This window comes from Bos grunniens, chromosome 25 (genome assembly GCF_055505025.1).
Source record: "Bos grunniens cultivar Pamir isolate PY7600 chromosome 25, Bosgru_T2T1.0, whole genome shotgun sequence".
In the NCBI taxonomy this organism is placed as follows: domain Eukaryota; kingdom Metazoa; phylum Chordata; class Mammalia; order Artiodactyla; family Bovidae; genus Bos; species Bos grunniens.
The window spans coordinates 39,524,232-39,541,841 of NC_141189.1; the positions used below are offsets into that span (position 1 = coordinate 39,524,232).

Consider the following 17,610-nt stretch of genomic DNA (forward strand, 5'->3'; position numbering starts at 1 on the left):
CTAAAGTTTTGGATAAAGAAAAGAATTGTAGATGCTTTATTTTTTAAACAGCTTTCTTGAGATATAATAATTCACGTGTAATACAATTTGCCCAATTAAGTGCACAATTCAATAGTTTTTAGTGTATTCACAGAAATGGGCAACCATCAGCGTCATTTTAGAAGGGCTGTTGGCTGGGAGCAGAACAAGGGGCAGGCCTGGTCCACACTTTGCACCCAGTAGGTTCCTGGGAAGATGGGTATAGGTTGACTGCCAAGGTCAAGGCCTAAGGACAGTGGTTCTCAGATTCTAGCATGTGTGAGAATCACCTGGGTGCTCGTTAAAAAAGCAGACTCTGGACTTCACTGCTAGTCCCGTTGTCGAGACTTCACTCTTGCTATGCAGGGTGTGTTGGTTTGATCCCTGGTCAGGGAACTAGATTCCGCAAGCCACCACTAAGGATTCACATGCTGCAACAAAAGATCCCTTATGCTGCAGTTAACACCTGGTGTAGTCAAAAAAAAAAAAAAAAAAAAAGGCTGTCACATTGGCTGACAGGCGCTGTGGGGACACAGAGCAGAAGCCCCTCAGTACCAAGTCTAGGGATGTGTCCCAGGGGTTCAGCCTCGAAGCTGAGGTCTGAAGCGGGAGCTGGAATTAGCCAGGCAGCACTGGGGAGCGGGGAGAGAGGAACCGACTGGTGTTGGGGAGGCTGACCCGAAATCCTGCAGCCAGATCTGTGGGAAGCAGAAAGTGTTCTGGGTGCGCGGTAGCCTGGCTGTCAGCAGACCCATCACAGGTTAGGTCGTGTCTCCCAAAAAGATATGCCGAAATCCTAACCTCAGCATCTCAGAGGGCGGCCACTTTTGGAAATAGGCTTGTTGCAGATGTAGTAAGCTCGTGTGACTGGTGTCCTGAGAGGAAGAGGAGGAGAGACAAAGAATGGAGGCAGGGGGAACAGGCCATGATTGACACAGGGCAAGGTGGGCGAGACTGGAGATGCCCATTGATGAGCCAAGGGCTGTTGAGAGCCATCCAAGCTGGAGGGCAGGAAGGCACCACTCCTAGAACCTTGGGGAAACAGGGCCCCTTGATATTGGACTTCTGGCCCCAGAACCATGAGGGGATACGTTTCTGTTCCTTTAAGCCACCAGGTTGCAGGACTTTGTTACAGTAGCTTCAGGAAAGGAATACAAGACCAGGTTCAAGTTTTGTGCAGGGACTTGGGAGTCTTGTCCGGCGGGGGTGGGCGGCCCCCTGGGCAGGTGGCCTGCTGGAGCCTCAAGTGCAGTCTGGTGGAGTCTGGCTGGCAGCAATGACCAGGAAGGGTCACCCTGGGGACAGTGTGTGCGGAATGTCCACTCGCTCTTGCCCCACCCTCTGTCCTGCCCTTGGCCTTAACCTTCCCTTCCCCAGGGGAGACCCGAGAACTAAGGAATCGGTGACTGGCCCTGGCCCTCTGCATGGCCACCAGGTACCAGAGGAAGAAGACGTTCCTGCACGATCAGAGCCCCGTCTGGAGTTTTAGTGTTTGAAGAGACGAGGAGTACCTGGGTCCTCGGTGACACTGGGTTCACATGAGAAGGAAGCTGCTCTCAGGTTTAACTGCCTTCATGATTCCTCCCTGGAGTGGGGAGGTCCTGAGAGGGAGCCAGACCCTGGCTTCCTGGGAAAGTGTGGCCCACGTGTCCGAGGCTACAAACGGGAAACAAGTCTACTTCCAGAGGAGATGTGGATTTCCAGACCGTTCCACCAGAGAGCAGCCTGGGTGTTCCAGACATCTTTGTCTATGGAGTCCAAGCTCTGGAGCTATGACTGAGGGTAACAGATGGTTGCTTGCTCTGGTAACCATCCATTACCAGTTGATCAATGCTCTGGAGGCTTTGGGGGTTGGTGCAGTTCAAGGAGCAGCGGGTGGGAGGTGGTCTTCTGCCCTTCCTCTGTGACCCCAGGTCTTCTCCAAGTATGTGTCCAGATTTGTGCTCAGGGGCCCAGCCTGATATCAGCGCCCTCCCCTGGCCCTTTCTGGGAGGCTGCACTTTATAGGGGAATGGATGGGTGATCCCAGGAACACCGGGCCCCAGGGATGGGGTGATTCTTGGGTGTAAGGGGTTGGAAATATCAGGTTGACAGGGACACCATTACCATTTGGAGCCTCCCTGAAAGGCCAGAGCTAGAAGCCTAGGAGCCATCCCTTTACATCTGGCTTTGCCCCAAGGGGCTTGGCAACATACGGGCAGGTTCTTTTCGGTCTCTGGGCCTCAGTCTCCTCATCTGTGAAATGAGAAAGCTGGGTTAGAGAATTCCTAAGTTTCCTTTTAGTTCAACAAGGCTGTAATAGGAAAACCACCCTAAGGCTGAACAACGAGACGAGCTCGGGGGCCATGAACCTAAAGATTCAGAGGTAGAACCTGCCAGTCTCGAATTTGGGGAAGCCCTTTGGGAGAGAAGGCAGAGGATCTGGCATCATGGCTGTGGGCAGCGGCTCTGCTGGAAGGGTCCACAGGGTGGAGTATCCCCTGTGTTGCTGCTGCCCCAGCTTCTCCTATTGGCTTGACCTTCCTCTGCAGTCTCCTCTGAGTGGACCTAGGGCTGGGGGGCCCCTGAGGGTGGGATCTGCTAAGGATGATGCCTCACTCCCGAGCAGGCGGGAGAGGGCCTGGGGCTGCTGAGGGGGCGGGGCTGCTGGCGGCGCCCAGGCCAAGGGCCGGCTGGCCGTGGTTGGGCCAGGCAGAGCAGTGTACGAGGCACCTGCCCCGAGCTGCCAAGTGCCGCTGAGCGGAAGCTGGAGCCGCCCTCAATCAGCTCAGGTGCAGCCAGAGCTGTGTCTCGAGGCCCGAGTTGCTCCTGAAGGGCTTGATGCTCCCTGTGCTCACTGGTCAGAGGGATGGTGTCGAGGCTGCTTGGGCCCCCCAAGTGGCCTGTCTCCCACTGTGCTGCCATTTCCCAGAGCGGGGAAAGGCCTTCACCTGTCCTCATGCCGATGTGACCCCTCATGCACCTTTGCGTTGGGGTGAAACGCAGGGCCACCTCGGAGTGACAGGAGGGGCCTGGGAGGCAGAGGACAGAGGGGGAGCTGTGCATGGTCGTGGAAGTTTCTGAGTGAGTCGGGGCTGCGTGGAAGTGGGAGTCAGTGACCACAGGAGTTAGCCTGGGGCTCGGCAGGATAAAGTCCAGGCACAGGCGTGCCAGTAGCTCAGCCTTGTTCCTGTCCCAGGCCAGCGGGAACCGCAGAGAGCAGGGACACCCACAGCTCCTCTCTGAGCTGCTTCCGGCTGGAAAAGGGGGAGAAGGACCCGGGGCAGAAAGACCTCACCTGGCCCATGGATGGACCACTTAGAAACGAGGTTGAGAGGAGTAGGGTGCAAGTGAGCCAGGGTGGCTCTCATCCGAAGCCAGTTCTGTTTTGCCCTATCCAGTGAACTTGGGATTCAACCTGGCATCTTTGCTCGTCTAGGAAATTATTATTATTATACTTGACATTTGTAGAATGCTTTTTTTTTTTTTGGTTCTGTACCAACTTTCGGGCTTTTAATTCCCTGAACCTGGGCCCACGGCAGTGAAAGTGCCAAGTCCTAACCACTGGGCTGCTGAAGAATTCCCCGTAGAGTGTTTTAAACATCACCTGATGTTTAAAATACTCCGAAGAGGTTGGCAGAGCAGGTATCGTTCCCTGCTGCATTTTATGGGGGGAAGGAGCTGGGTGCAAGTCAGTGAGGGGCAGCCTATATACTAACTGCGTGGGCGGTGAGGAAGATGTCAAGGAGCAGAGCCCAGCTCTCCTGGCTTCTGACTGAGTCCAGAAGGATCAGTCTGGCTCTGGGTCTCGTGGCAAAGGAAAGCCCTGAGATGAGGGCATGGCCCAGGAAGGTGTCAGATCAAGTTCCTTAGCTCAAGAACCAAGCTGACTTCCCCCTACTTCCCCGGCCTGGGGAGGAGGTGGGTCTGTGCCCTTGCTCCCCAACCTGCCAAGCCCACGACGACGGCTCTGAGCTGAACCCAAGGCGTCCATCTGACAGGGGCCTCCGGGAGCCACTCTCCTCTAGCCCCCGGCGGGTCGCCCCTTGTCCGGTGCCCCAGAGTTAGACCATCAGTCCTCCCAGAGGTGGTCCTCACGCTCCCAGGAAGGTTGTTTCTTTGGGTGGAGAGGTGGAGGTGGGGGAGGCTACCTGCCTACCTCAGCCCGTCTCAGAATCCAGCCTGTGTCCCTACTCCCTGCCTTTCCCCCCCACCCAGCTAGGCCCCTCTGAATGGAGGAAGCATTGCCAACGATTCCTTCGAGGATCTGTGCTCCCTTGAGGCAGGGAAAGCCGTGTGCTCCATGGAGTGTCCAGTTACTCCCCCAGGGCTTAAGGCTTAATGTCCTACTTCTTCCAAAGGTACTTGCCTTTTGAAAGTGAGTGCTTACCCTTATCCATGAATCCTCTGGGCATCAGTGTATACACCACAGCTGTGGAATCCTGGGCGAATTTCCCAGTGTACCTCCTGAACTGAGAATTCCTGGGAATTAGGGGTGGGGAATGGGGATGGAGTTATTCTGTCAGTCTCTGGACTTTATGGGTTAAGAACAATTGTGTTAAAGTCTTGAGCATGGTGTTCAAAGCAAGGAAGAAGAGGGCAGGCTGAGAAGTTGCTGTCCTTCTGAGGTTGACTCACCCCCTCTCATTCCAAGGTTGGTGGAGAGCAACCAGGCACAGGAACAGCGCATGAGACTTGGAGTTGGTACAGAGATGGGTCCCAGAACCAGCCCGCTGCTGACTAGCCTAACTAGTCCTGTGGTCTTGGGATAATCATTTATCAGAGTTCTAGGATCCTGACCAGTGAAATCAAACCAGTTGGTCTGTGCGGAGGTCCCCTCTGACCCCCTATCCCATGGTTCCCACTGGCCGCTGCCCTTGTCATCCTGCCCCATGCCCTGGGTGAATCATTTTGGGGCTAGAGTCCAGCCTGGGACAAGCTGTCCTGGTGGGATTAGCCTTGACTTTAGGAGCTTGGCCAGGAAGCCAAAGAACCTTCTGAGAACGGCTGCCTGCCGGGGCCCCTTGAGGAGGGTGTCCACCGAATGGCGAGGGAGAGGGCCTTAGGGTCCCCGGGGGGAAGTGGGCACTTCCCTCCTAAGTTCCTTTCCAGTATCAGCATCTGTAAACCATCTGAAGTCTCATTTGTGAAGCGAAGGAACAAGGGGCCTTGAGTGGCGAATATTTACTCCGTAAAATAAGGTCGAGAAAAAATGTGATGCCAGAGGGGCCGCTGCCATCTGCTCAGTCCAGGAGCGTGCAGGGACGCAGAAGTGCCAGCCTGCCGTCGTGAACGTGAACTCCAAAGTGCTCTCTGCTGTACCTGAGGCACCGCCGGTGAGACACCCAAGTGTCTGGGCAGAGGAAAGCCTAGTGAAAGACAGGGGACTCCCTGGGCACCCTGACCAGTATTCTTGGCTCCCGGGGGCAGACGTGTCTGGAGGTAGAAGTGGAAAGGAATTGTGCCCCCGGGGACTTTTTTTTTTTTTTTTTTTTTTACCACATGTGCATTCTGGTGTATGAGTAATGGTATATCTTACCTGTGATGATCTCTTTTCTCCTGAGGTCCAGTCCCAACCTCAGGACAGATTGTCTGACACTTGGGGGTGGCCCGGAGCAGAGCTTCTCACATGCAGGTGTTCGTTAGAATCACCTTGTGAAACACCCGGATTCACACTGACCCAACCCTGGACACGGGGCATCTTTGTCAGGAAAGCCCTGCAGGGCTTGGGTACCACTTGCCACAGGCAAGAGATCTCGGATGTTGTTTCTTGGTGAGAATGCTAGCCCATCCCTGGATGGCCTGTCAAGCCCACGCTGGACTTTCCTGTGTCTGCTTCCTCCTTTCCAGAGAAGTGAATAATCAGTTAATAATCCTTGCTTTCCCTGCTTCAGAGGACCACTGGGGGGTGAAGAAGAACACAGAGCTATTTGAGGGGAAGCCTGAAATTCAGCGTGAAGGTCAGATGGCCTCTAGCTCCCTGCTGGGCGCATGTTGATCAGCAAAGTGAAAAGATGCTGTTGGGGAGGCTTCTTGGGCTGTTAGAGGAAATGAGCAAGAGGAGGAATTCTCAGGAAAAAGGCAGCGGAGGCAGAATAGTGGTTGTCACACCCTCCTTAGGCAGTAGGGCAGACAGACCCAAGGAGAGCTGGCTGGGCAGGAAGTACCAAGGGGGTGGCTGAACCCTAGCTCCTTCATCTCCCCTCACCCCCTAGACCCTTCCATGGAACCCTAGCACCCCATGGGACATGGTCTGTGGGATCAGAAAGAACTCTAGACTGAGGGCCATGACCTTGGGCTCTGTCCCAACCCTACCCCTCACCTTGAGCAAGTCTCTAAACCTCCCCGGCCAGAGCTTCCTCCTCTGTAATAGACTCACCAAGGCCCTGGGCAATTCCACAGTAATCTGAGTCCCTGTGAAAGCATTTGGGAACAGTTAGGAGCTGGAAAAAAAATCTGGTGTTTGGCAGTGGAGAGAGGAACTGAGCCTGGGGCCCCCACTGAGGCTATGGGCAGGGGAGCAGCTGAGCAGCTGACTCCTGCAGAGAAAGGCTGATGACAAAGAGGGTGTCAGGAGAGAAAACGGAGCCAGTTTATGCTGTGCCCTGCCCCGGGGCACCTGTCGGGCTCAGGGGCCTTCCTTGATCTCCAGGGTTGAGCCAGGGGCTTGCTATTTGCATACGCTGACGTTAGCACCCAGGCTTGCCTGGGGCCTGGGTGGCTACCTTGGCAGCAGCACATACAGTGTGGTACTGCATGTTCTGGGAGAGCCTGAGACCCATCTTACCAGGCTCTCAACCTGGCCAGGGTGTCCTGGGTCCTCTGCGCCCCCCACCCCTCCTCCGGGGCCACTGGGGGGCTTCCACAAGAATTTGAGGAAGTCAGGGTGGGTGGTTTGATGTCACAGAATTGAACTAAGTTTAACCAGAGGCTCTTTAAGCCTCTGAGCTGCTTCCAGGAGGAGAGATTGGACCCAATGGCACAGCTGCTTCCTGGGCTTTGAGCTCTAGAGACCCAATGGCACAGCTTGTTTCATTGAGAGACTTTCTCTCAGAGAAGTTATTTTTAGCCTGGGAAGGAAGATCATGGGGATGAAGTCATCACCCTCGCTCTTTGTCACTGGAAGGGCAGGCGAAGCTTGGCCCTAAGTCATAAAAACCAGGGAAGAGTATGGATGTAAATAAGTAAACACACATGCACACACCTGAGTTCCTATCTAGGGCCCAGGTGTGGAAATACACAGCAGTGCAAAGGTCACGTGTATCCCGAGAGTCTGGGCTCCTTATCTCCCTTCAGATGACGCAGCCCTCCCACCTCCACTGGGCCAGAGGATGTTCTGAGAATAGCAGAAATGCTGCAGGTAGTCAGACCCAGAGTCCCTTCAGCCTGGTATCATCACCACCATCAACACTATCACATCACCATCACTATCACTGTCACCATTACTTTGGCCACTTGATGAGAAGAGCAGACTCAATGGAAAAGACCCTGATGCTGGGAAAGACTGAGGGCAGGAGGAGAAGGGGATGACAGAGGATGAGATGGATGGATGCCATCACTGACTCGATGGACATGAATTTGAGCAAACTCAGGGAGACAGTGAAGGACAGGGAAGCCTGGCATGCTGCAGTCCATGGGGTCACAAAGAGTCAGGCATGACTTAGCAACTGAATGACAACAGTCACCATTATCATCCTCAGTACCACCACCATCATGACCATCCCCATCACCATTATCATCATCACCACCAGCATCACCATTACTAGCAACATCGCCATCATCACCGTCTTCATTATCATCACCACCAGCATCAACAGCATTAACAGCAGAGGGTGACAGGGCCTGTTGAAAGAGGCTGGACTCCCCAGAGGAGAAGCCCTGATCACTGCTATTCCAAGGTCATTTCCTAAGCCCTGGTAACCCATCTAATTTGGAAGCCTCCAGTGGGCACATGAGTGGAGAGAGGCCAGGAGCAGAAGCCTTGGGGTCAGGGTTATTTGGCTGGGTAGCATTTCCCTTCTGCAGAGGATCTTTCCAACCCAGGGATCAAACTCAGGTCTCCCACATTGCAGGCAGATTCTTTACCAGCTGAGCCACAAGGGAAGCCCAAGAATACTGGAGTGGGTAGCCTATCCATTCTCCAGCCAATCTTCCCGACCCAGGAATTGAACCAGCGTCTCCTGCATTGCAGGCAGATTCTTTACCAACTGAGTTATGAGGGAAGCCCCTGAGTAGAATCACCCCCGCTAATTTTTTGGAGGGGGTTACAGTCCTGATGCTGGGGCTACACCCTGGACTAATTAATTCAATGAGAACCTTCAAGGAGGGGGAGAGGAGTGGGATCAAGAACCAGGTGTTTCCACATACAGACAGTGGCGAGAACCACGGGTTTAGAGGCAGTTTTATAGGCTCAGGTTGACTAGTAATCCTGAGTCAGTGGTTCTGGGCTGGGGCCTGAGAGTTGGCATCTCTACTGATTCTCCCACCTGCTGATGCTGCAGGTGCCTGGACCACAGGCTGAGGAGTGTTGGGAGGGGTGCGGGGTGGGGTAGGGGGCGGGGGAGAACCCCCCGCTGCAGGATCAGAGAATCTCCTTTGCAGTTCCGAAGTTAAATGGCCTCAGCCGGTTGCTAGCTGTGTGATGTTGGGGGCAAGACATTCAGTGCCTCTGATTCCAGTCCTCTCATCTGTAAAATAGGGGTGAGTAAGACTTGTTTCACAGAAGCAAGCAAATAGAGTAAGATCAAGTTCATGTTTTATACATCCAGTGCTCAAGCACTGCCTGGCACCCTGAATAATTGTCCAAATGTATCTCATATGATATCTATATATCTATCTTGCTGCTCAAAGGCCTGTCTATCTCTTGATGCTAAGTCGCTTCAGTCGTGTCCGACTCTCTGCAATCCCATAGACGGCAGCCCACCAGGCTCCCCCATCCCTGGGATTCTCCAGGCAAGAACACTGGAGTGGGTTGCCATTTCCTTCTCCAATGCATGAAAGTGAAAAGTGAGAGTGAAGTCACTCAGTCGTGTCAGACCCTTTGTGACCCCATGGACTGAAGCCCACCAGGCTCCTCTGTCCTCTGTCCTCTGGGTCCTCCAGGCAAGAGTATTGGAATGGGTTGCCATTGCCTTCTTCATGTCAATCTCTTGGGTTAAACCAAATTCCTGCCATAGATTTTTATTTCCCCAGAGGTTGGGGGCAGGGCAGATAGAGATTCAGGCAGAAGAATGAGGACTTACAGGTATTCAGGTGGTAATGAAAGAAAATTTTAATGCGTTAGCTCCCCAACTAAGGGACCAGGAATTCTGAATGTACCCAAATCTCCCCATGGACCTCTTCACAGCACTTTGTGGGGTTGGGGGTGGGGGGTGGGTCAGGCAGGTTCTCAGCCTACAATCCAGGAGCCAGAGCGGGTGCATCCAGGGAGGGCAGAGGTACCAGTCAGAAGGGACTCCCATGTGCTCCCTTCAACACAGCATGGCATGGAAGGCCTGGACAAGGAGTGGGCAGTTCTAGGTTCCACTTGCCCACTAGCCACCTGGTGTTTTGGGCAAATCAAACACTCTCTCTAGACCTTCAGCTCTGAAATCTGGTTGATAGTAATAACGGAGGTGAAAGGGGTCACAAACGTGAGTGGAGGGAGTATTACATCAACATATGGGCTCCTTTATAATGAAAGGCACCCAAACTTCCCATCCTTCTGAATTTGATAGCAGACTGTGTCTGTGGGGATTAATGAGAAACTATTTGTGCCTGGCCCTTAAGAGGCTTCCCCAACTTTCAGGGAACAAGGGGGTGGGTACTCCCAAGAAGTGGCTTTTCTTTGTGGGAGGCAGAGCCGAGCTGGCACTGAGGCAGGATGCTCCTTCCTCAGAAAGAGTCCTGTGAAACGAGGGAGACCCAGGAGCATCTCAGCGACCCTGAGGCAGGGCCCCCACTTTGCCCTCATCCCCATGTGCCTGCAATGTCCGGCTCTGCAGGGCTCCTCCTTAAACACGTCCCCACCTGGGTGGGAGGGCTCAGAAGTACTAGACCCCACCCTCTGTTCTGACCCCACTGTCCAAATGCATCACACTCATCCCTTGACAGAGGCTCCTGGCACATTCTGGGACCCTACCTGCCCTCTGCTTTGCCCTCCCAGTGCCCCTGGCTCTCCCCTTAAAGCCCTCGGCCCTTAGAAGGGGATCCCCTCGGAAGGGGTTGGTGAAGGCCATCGAGAAGCCCAGGCCTGCCCCCATGGGTATCTCCTCCTGCCACACGTCCCCTCTAATCTAAGGTAGAGAGGCCAGAAGATGCTTGCCCTTAAGAGGACAGAGTTGGATGTGTGACTTAATAAGGTTGGGAGCCATAAGTAATCCCCCGAGTGCTGTGCCCCGTAACCCAAGAGGACCTGGCCCGCAGGCACCTGTTTTCACTCCTTTGCCGATAGCAGTATAAAAAGCACGCTGCTTAATGACTCTAGGAACTGACCAGGGGTGGCAGTTCCCATCGGCCCTGTCTTGGAAAGATCTGCCGGGCGAGCCAGGCTGCACGTGCCCGCCCGCACGGTTGAGGAAGGACTGGAAGGGCGGCGCCCAGCTTCCATCCCCCCGGGATGCCGAGGCGGGGCTGGGGCGGGTCAGCTGGTCGCTCAGAGCCCAGGCTCGGGTCAGGAGGGGGCACGCCCGCTCTGCCGGCCACTCGGGGCGGTTCCGAAGACGAGGGAGGGAGGAGCCCCACCGTCCCCGCAGGTCCGCACCGCTCTGCCTCTGGGAGACAGGCTGAGTGTTTAGAGTTGTGAGAAGCAAAGCGCGTGCCAACCCCTTGACACTGACCCCTCGTGTTCTGATCATCTAGAACTGCAAGTTTCCGCTTCGGGTGGCACGGAAGATGTTGGCAATTTGTTGGAGAATCATTTCTGTGCCGGAGACGCAAGTCTAGAGGAGAAAGAAAGGGCGCTTCGGGCAGAGGCGGCCCCTGGAGAGACGCGCCCGCTCCTTCACCCCCCAGAAGGCGGGGAGGATGGGAGCTCGGAGAAGACAGCGGCCGACGGCCTGAGCTCTGATCCCGATCCCGATCCCGAAGCCAGCCTCTCCAACGCCTCGGCCTCCGAGTCTGCTGCCCCCGGGGAACCTGCGGGGCCCGGGGCGGAAGATGCGGGCCCGCCGGGAGCAGCGAGCGCCCTTCCCCCAGGAAGGGAGGGGGAGCCCGGGGAGGAGGAAGGGGCGCGGGAGCTCAGCTCCGGAGAGGGCCCAGGACAGGAGGCGGAGGGACCGGCTGGGAGCGGCGAGGTCCCCGAGGAAGCTGCGGAGGCGCTAGGGGAAGCAGCGGAGGGGTCCCCAGAGCCTGAGAACTCCGAGGACTCTCCCAGCCAGGAGGTCGAGACAGGAGGGGAGGGCAGCCCAGGGCCCGGTCTGGAGCCAGAAGTGACTGATGGAGCCGCGGATGTGGACGCAGAAGCCGCGCAGAGGACGGAGGACCAGGCGGAACCCAGCTCCATCTCGGCCGCGGCCGCGGAAGACGCTGCCGCTCGCGAAGAGGAGGGGGGCTCCCGGGAGCACCCGAACGAGGCCTCCTCTGAAGAAGAGGGGGGTGAAGAATCCGAAGAGGAGAGTGGCGACGAAGAGGACAGCGGCGACGGGGCTAGTTCGGAAGAAGCCGGGGGCGCCTCGGAGGAGGAGGAAGCCGAGAAAGAAGCTGGGGAAGGAGACCACGCGGCAGCGGGAAGCGCGAGCCCCGGGGAGGAGGGGTTTCCGGAGGAATCGCCCGAGGGTGCCGACGCGCAGGAGCCCAAGGAGGAGGGGCCACAGGGTAGGGGGGCGTCCTGAGGCTGCCCACCTCCCCCCGCCCGGCACCTCGACGGTGGGGGCTGCTTCGGGCATTTTGGCGGCTGCAGTCCTCCCGGAGGTTTTGTATGTAGAGGCAGACAGGGACCCGCAGGGCGGGCGGGAGAGCCTCTAGCCAACCGCGGGGGTCGTGGGGCATAGGCCCCATGGGGGTTCCCGGCCCTCTGGGTGCCTCCAGGCTGTTCCTTAATCACTTATCCCCACTTCAGAGAGATCCACTGAGAGCCTGCACCTTGGAGGGCCCAGAGGAACCTGGTTACATCTGAGTTAGGCCATCAGAAACTTATCCGTTAGAGTCCCTCCTTTAACACAGACCAGTGCTTAAACCCCAAGGACAAGGGACACAGGGGCAGGATTTGAGGCCGAAGGCAGGCTGGTGAGTGTGAGGGGCATTGGGGGACCACGTTGGTCGGCTAGCTCCTGGGACCTCCACTTGAAGACTAGGTCATGTCAGGATCCTTAAACACTGGGCTGGCTGAGACACTAACGTCCAGCAGATGTCTGTCCGGCAGATGTCTGTCCTGCAGATGAGTGGCTGCAGCAGCCACTCTCCAGGCTAGGGGACAGGGTGGGGGGATGGAAGTGGGCAGGACCTAAGCTATTGGGCAGCATTAGAGGCGTGTCCAGCACTGGGCTCATCCACTGAGTACGCTGACCTGGACCCGGAACTGGCTTAGGTAGGATGGAGGCACTGGAGTCAGTCTTCAGTTTCCAATGCAGGTTTCCTTGCAAGAACTTCATTTCCACACTGGTAGGGTATTTGCAATGGGGACCCTTCCCCTTAGCTCCCAGATCTGGGTCTGATGGCAGAAAGGATCACCCTGTCAAGACACATTGATTATTCTCTGCTCCCATCCCTCCTGGAACTGGTCTCCCCTTGTTCCCACAGGCCAGGTCCATCCTCCGTCCATCACCTAAAATTCTTTGTGCAATTAGCCCAGGATTAAAAAAAAAATGGCTGTGATGTTAAGAGGCCTGGGAATGTGAGCACCCCTCCCTGGGAGCCTCAGGTGGTCACGGGCACCTCTGGCTGGGTCAGAAGCAACAGTGTACCCCCACTCCCTCCCCCCTCTCCCTACTCCCCCTCCGCTCCCCAAGACTGCCTGTAGCGGCTCTTCCTGATGAAATGCTCACTTGACCAAGCCAGTGGTCCACCTAGAAACTGAAAGGCAGTCTCCTATAAACTACTCCTTCTCCTGTCCTGGATCTCAGCTCACAGGCACCCCTCAGGAAATTTTCCAACTTTCCCTAAGATGTCATAGGCACACATCTTAGGCCCTCCCAGCTTTCGGACTCTTTCCTCCCAAAGCCACATCGATGCCTGTAATTGTATTGCTTTTCAGGTTACTTCTCCCCCTCTCCCTGCAGACTGTGGAAAACTCCACGTGGGCAGAGCTGGGTCGGTTTGGGGCACCACAGCATTCACAGTGCAATGCTGCATGCTTGGCGCGTGTATAGTAGGTGCTCAGTCATCATTTGCTGAACACCTAGAATGGATCGTGGAGCTTCACAGATGTTGAGTTTGGATTTTCAAAGTCCCTCCTAGAGACAGAACTCCGTGCAGTTGAACCTGGACCGGCTCCAGTCAGCACTTGCTTGCGATCCTGCCCCGCTCTGCCCACTCCCCAGCTTGCCTGACTGGAGGGACCCCAGAGCCAATGGCTCCTCGCTCTACCCTAACCCCCGATTTCTGCGTCTTTCCCCAGAAGAGGCGGAGGATGTGAGTGAGGAAGCCCCGCTGAGGGATCGCTCCCACATCGAGAAAACTCTGATGCTGAATGAGGACAAGCCAGCTGATGACTTCTCTGGTAACCAGAGGCAGGAGCTGGGTGGGGCCGGGTGGGGCTGGGAGAACCCCAGGACCAGTGGCCAGGCAGAGCCTCTGAGTCTGTAGCTGATGCTGGCAGACACGCCAGGGGAGGAGGAGAGCCCTGGAGTTGAAGGGAGAGGAGCGCTTTCTCTTCATGGAGGAGGCTTTGTGAGCTGGAGGGCTCTGGGTTGGCGGGGAGGAGGAAAGGCAATCCGAACAGAGGGGCTGATTGGGGAAGTACATGGCAGAGCTGCGACCTGGGGACTGTTGTTGTTCAATTGCTCAGTCATGTCCCACTCTTGGGGACCCCATGGACTGCAGCATGCCAGGGTCCCCTGTCCCTCACTGACTTCTGGAGTTTGCTCAAGCTCGTGTTGATTGAGTCGGCGATGCCATCCAAACATCTCACCCTCTGTCACCCCCTTCTCCTCCTGCCCTCACTCTTTCCCAGCATCAGGGTCATTTTGACAGTGCCAGCATCCAAGTCGTGGCCGGGGGAAGGTTGTTCATCACACTGGCTTCAATTTTTACAGTTTATAAAGCCCTTTCGTGTTTGGTATTCCATTTCACCCTCATAATAACCCAAGGCTGTCGGCAGGGCTTTCTGTCTCCTAATCGATGAGCCAGTGAGAGCTCAGGGTGAGGCTGGGGTCTGCTCTGGCAACAGCAGGAGATGGGCCACTGACCGGCAGCTGGAGAGCCTGACCCTCGCGCTCCGAGTTTGTCCCTCTCTGCACTTCACCCCGGGAGCCGCTTCTCCCTGGAGCCACATTCTTCCCAAGAAGACACTTGGGATGTCTGAATCCTCCCAGGGGCACCAGGGATGCAGTGGACGGTGCAGGGCTGGGGTGGCCATGCCTGCTTGCCTCTGATCCTAAGGCAGGTAGCGGTAGGGGGCAGAGAGAAGGAGCTGGAGTTTCCAGCACCTCGAGGGAGCTGCAGGCCGAGGTGGTGCTGTGAACTGTTGAGGGGAAGGACCAGAGGGCTAAGTTAAAAAACAAAAATGCTGTGGTGACTTTCAGGGGTGTGTGTAGGGGGAATGCCTTCTAGACAGTGCCACAGCAGCTAAGCCCCTGCCTGACCCTTAACCCTTCACCCTTCTCTGCCCCCAGTGGTGCTGCAGCGGCTTCGAAAGATCTACCACTCGTCCATCAAGCCCCTGGAGCAGTCTTACAAATACAACGAGCTTCGGCAGCACGAGATCACAGGTACCGGCCACATCTCTCCCCTGAGCCCTCGAGGTGGGGAGGGGCGGAGACCTCAGTGACCAGGGCCAGCCTTTCGCTGCAGGTGTGCCCCTTGATCTACACAGGGATTTACGTTTCCTCTGTGAGATCCATGAGTGCAGTTTGGGTTTCCAAAAGATGCCAACTTCCCTGACTGCTGTGCTCCAGCCCCCACGGGGCTCTTCATTCACTTACGGATCGCGTCTTCTGTCTCCTGTCCACTTCCCATGGGTTTGGATTCTTTTAAAAATTGATTTTCAAAATAATTTTTTAAAAATAAGATAAACTGGCAACCAAAAAAATTTCTGTGCAAAATAGTATAAGTTGAAAAAAAAAAAATCCCTGTCTTGATTTCCAGGCTCTCTGACTCCACCCTCAGAGATGCACGTGGCTAAGGTTTCTCATCAGGGCTTCCAGACAGCACTCTGCTTCCATGCTCAAGGGTGTCCTCCCTTTGTTTGACAAAGATGGGATCACAGCACACAATTGCTCTTTCTGGTCTTTGTGAATCCACCACCTTAGATAGCGTACCCTGTTGATGAACCACTGGGCGTTTGCCTCGTTCCCTTTTTAGTGTTACAGACACTACTATAGTTGTTCCATATTTCACACAAGTTCATTTGTAGGATATGTTTTTTTTTAAAAATGCTGGAATTCAGCATTTTGATAGTTGTCGCCCAGTTGCCTTAGGTTGTCCTCTGTGTACCACAGCAACAGGATAGAGTTCTTGTTGCCTCACAGCAAGGCCATTTTAAAGTGTGGCTTGTCTTGGAAACCTGTTGACAATGACACCTAATTGCTATTATTGTTCTAGTTGTTGTTTTTAAAGGGGCAGCAGAAAAATTCCTCCTTCACCTTTGGTCACCTTTCTTTTTTAAAAATTTAATTTAAAATGTTTTATTGGAATATAGTTGCTTTACAATGGTGTGTTAGTTTCTATTGTATGGGAAAGTGAATCAGCTATATGTATACATAGATTCCCTCTTTTTTGGATTGCTCTCCCATTTAGGTCACCACAGAGCACTGAGTAGAGGTCTCTATACTATGCAGTAGGTTCTCATTAGTTATCTGTTTTAAAATAGTTCACAGGCTTCCCAGGTGGCACAGTGGTAAAGAATCCACCTGCCTATGTAGGGGATGCAGGAGACATGGGTTTGATTCCTGGGTCAGAAAGATTCCCTGGAGGAGAAAATGGTAGCCCATTCCAGTATTCTTGCCTGGAGAATCCCATGGACAGAGGAGCCTGGTGGGCTAGTCCATGGGGTCACAGAGTTGGACAGGACTGAGGAACTGTGCATACATGCACACACGCGCACTTCAACAGTGTATATGCCAATCTCAGTCTCCCAATACGACCCAGCCTGAGGCGGGAATCTAATTTGTGTTTGAACGGGGAGTGAAATTGCACGTCCCTTCCTGTGTTAGTTGGCTGTTTCTGCATGTCTCCTGTGTTGTTCTGATGGCTGTGCAGGGAAGGGGTATTGTAGGGCCTCCCTCATTCCTGCTTTACAGAAGGCGGACCAGAGGCTCAGAGAGATGCTGGGCTGCCCAGGCCACATGGCTGGAATTAGGAGCGGTAGCTTCTTGTCTCCTCCTTGTTTCACCATTCCCTTGCAGGCTTCTCAGAATGTGCACGCCAGGCAGGTGGCCCGTGGGCATGGCACTCAGCAGAGAGGGCGTCCCCGGGGCCTGATCTCTCTGTCCAGGCGCCCCTCCTCTCCTCTCTCCTCTTGCCAGTGTCTGGGCTCCTCCGAGTCCAGGGTCATCCTCCTGTGACCTCCCTCCTGGGTGCCACACCTGTAGCCTCCTGCGTGTGCCAGTGCCGCCCCCTGCTGCAGGGAGCGGAAACAGCAGCTGGGAAAACTGGAAAGGTGGTCTCGCAGGGGAGCTGGAAGGCCAGGTTACCCTTAGTGGGGCCTGGTCCAGGGAAAAAGAGGCTCCTTGTAGGATCTCTGTGGCTGTGACTGGGGATTCCTGCCACCCCACCCCCCACCCTCCTGTTCCTTCCTGCTCCCCAGCCAGGGGTTGTTCAGTCATTAAATCATGTCTCTTTTTGACTCCATGGACTGCTGCACGCCAGGCTTCCTTGTCCTTCACCATCTCCCAGAGTTTGCTCAAACTCATGTCTATTGAGTTGGTGATGCCACCCAACCATCTTATCCTCACCCATCCCGTCTCCTCCTGCCCTCAATCTTTCCCAGCATCAGGCTCTTTTCCAATGAGTCGGTTCTTTGCCTCAGGTGGCCAGAGTACTGGAGGGACCTTCAGCTTCAACATCAGTTCTTCCAGTGAATATTCATCATTGATTTCCTTTAGGATTGACTGGTTTGATCTCACAACGAACTTTGGGAAATTCTTAAAGAGATGGGAATCCCAGACGTGGTCTCACACACGCATTCAAATATCGGAAAGGATGCATAGCCTAAGCAGCTTGAGGACGTGGAGGGGAGACTTTTCTCTGTATACCTTTTTATACTTCTGATTTTTGAATCAATAAATGAAATCAATTAAAAATTTTAAAAATAACTGAAAGAGAAAAAAGGAAAAAAAAAACAACCCACCACAGTGCCTCCTTTGTTGAGGCCTTGCCTGCCAGGCTCAGCAGGGCTAAGATGTCTGGACAACTTTAGGTACTAAGCTGTGCAGGGCTGGGGACTTCCCTGGTGGTCCAGTGGTTAAGACTCCATGATGCCAATGCAGCAGGTGTGGGTTTGAGCCCTGATCTGGAAACTAAGATCCCACATGCCTT

At 54.8% G+C, this 17,610-nt stretch overlaps 1 protein-coding gene across 2 annotated transcripts in view; it reads left to right on the forward strand.

The window, feature by feature from the left end:
- The window catches only part of SRL (sarcalumenin), a 37,002-nt gene that overhangs the window by 11,878 nt on the left and 7,514 nt on the right, over window positions 1-17,610 (forward strand). Inside the window, exons 2-4 of one of the 2 annotated variants that reach the window (XM_086376023.1) lie at window positions 10,837-11,790; window positions 13,532-13,633; window positions 14,748-14,843. In XM_086376023.1, the coding sequence (XP_086232149.1) occupies window positions 10,837-11,790; window positions 13,532-13,633; window positions 14,748-14,843 (1,152 nt within the window). The remainder of the gene's footprint in view (window positions 1-10,836; window positions 11,791-13,531; window positions 13,634-14,747; window positions 14,844-17,610) is intronic. The other variant, XM_086376024.1, reaches the window with a different exon arrangement.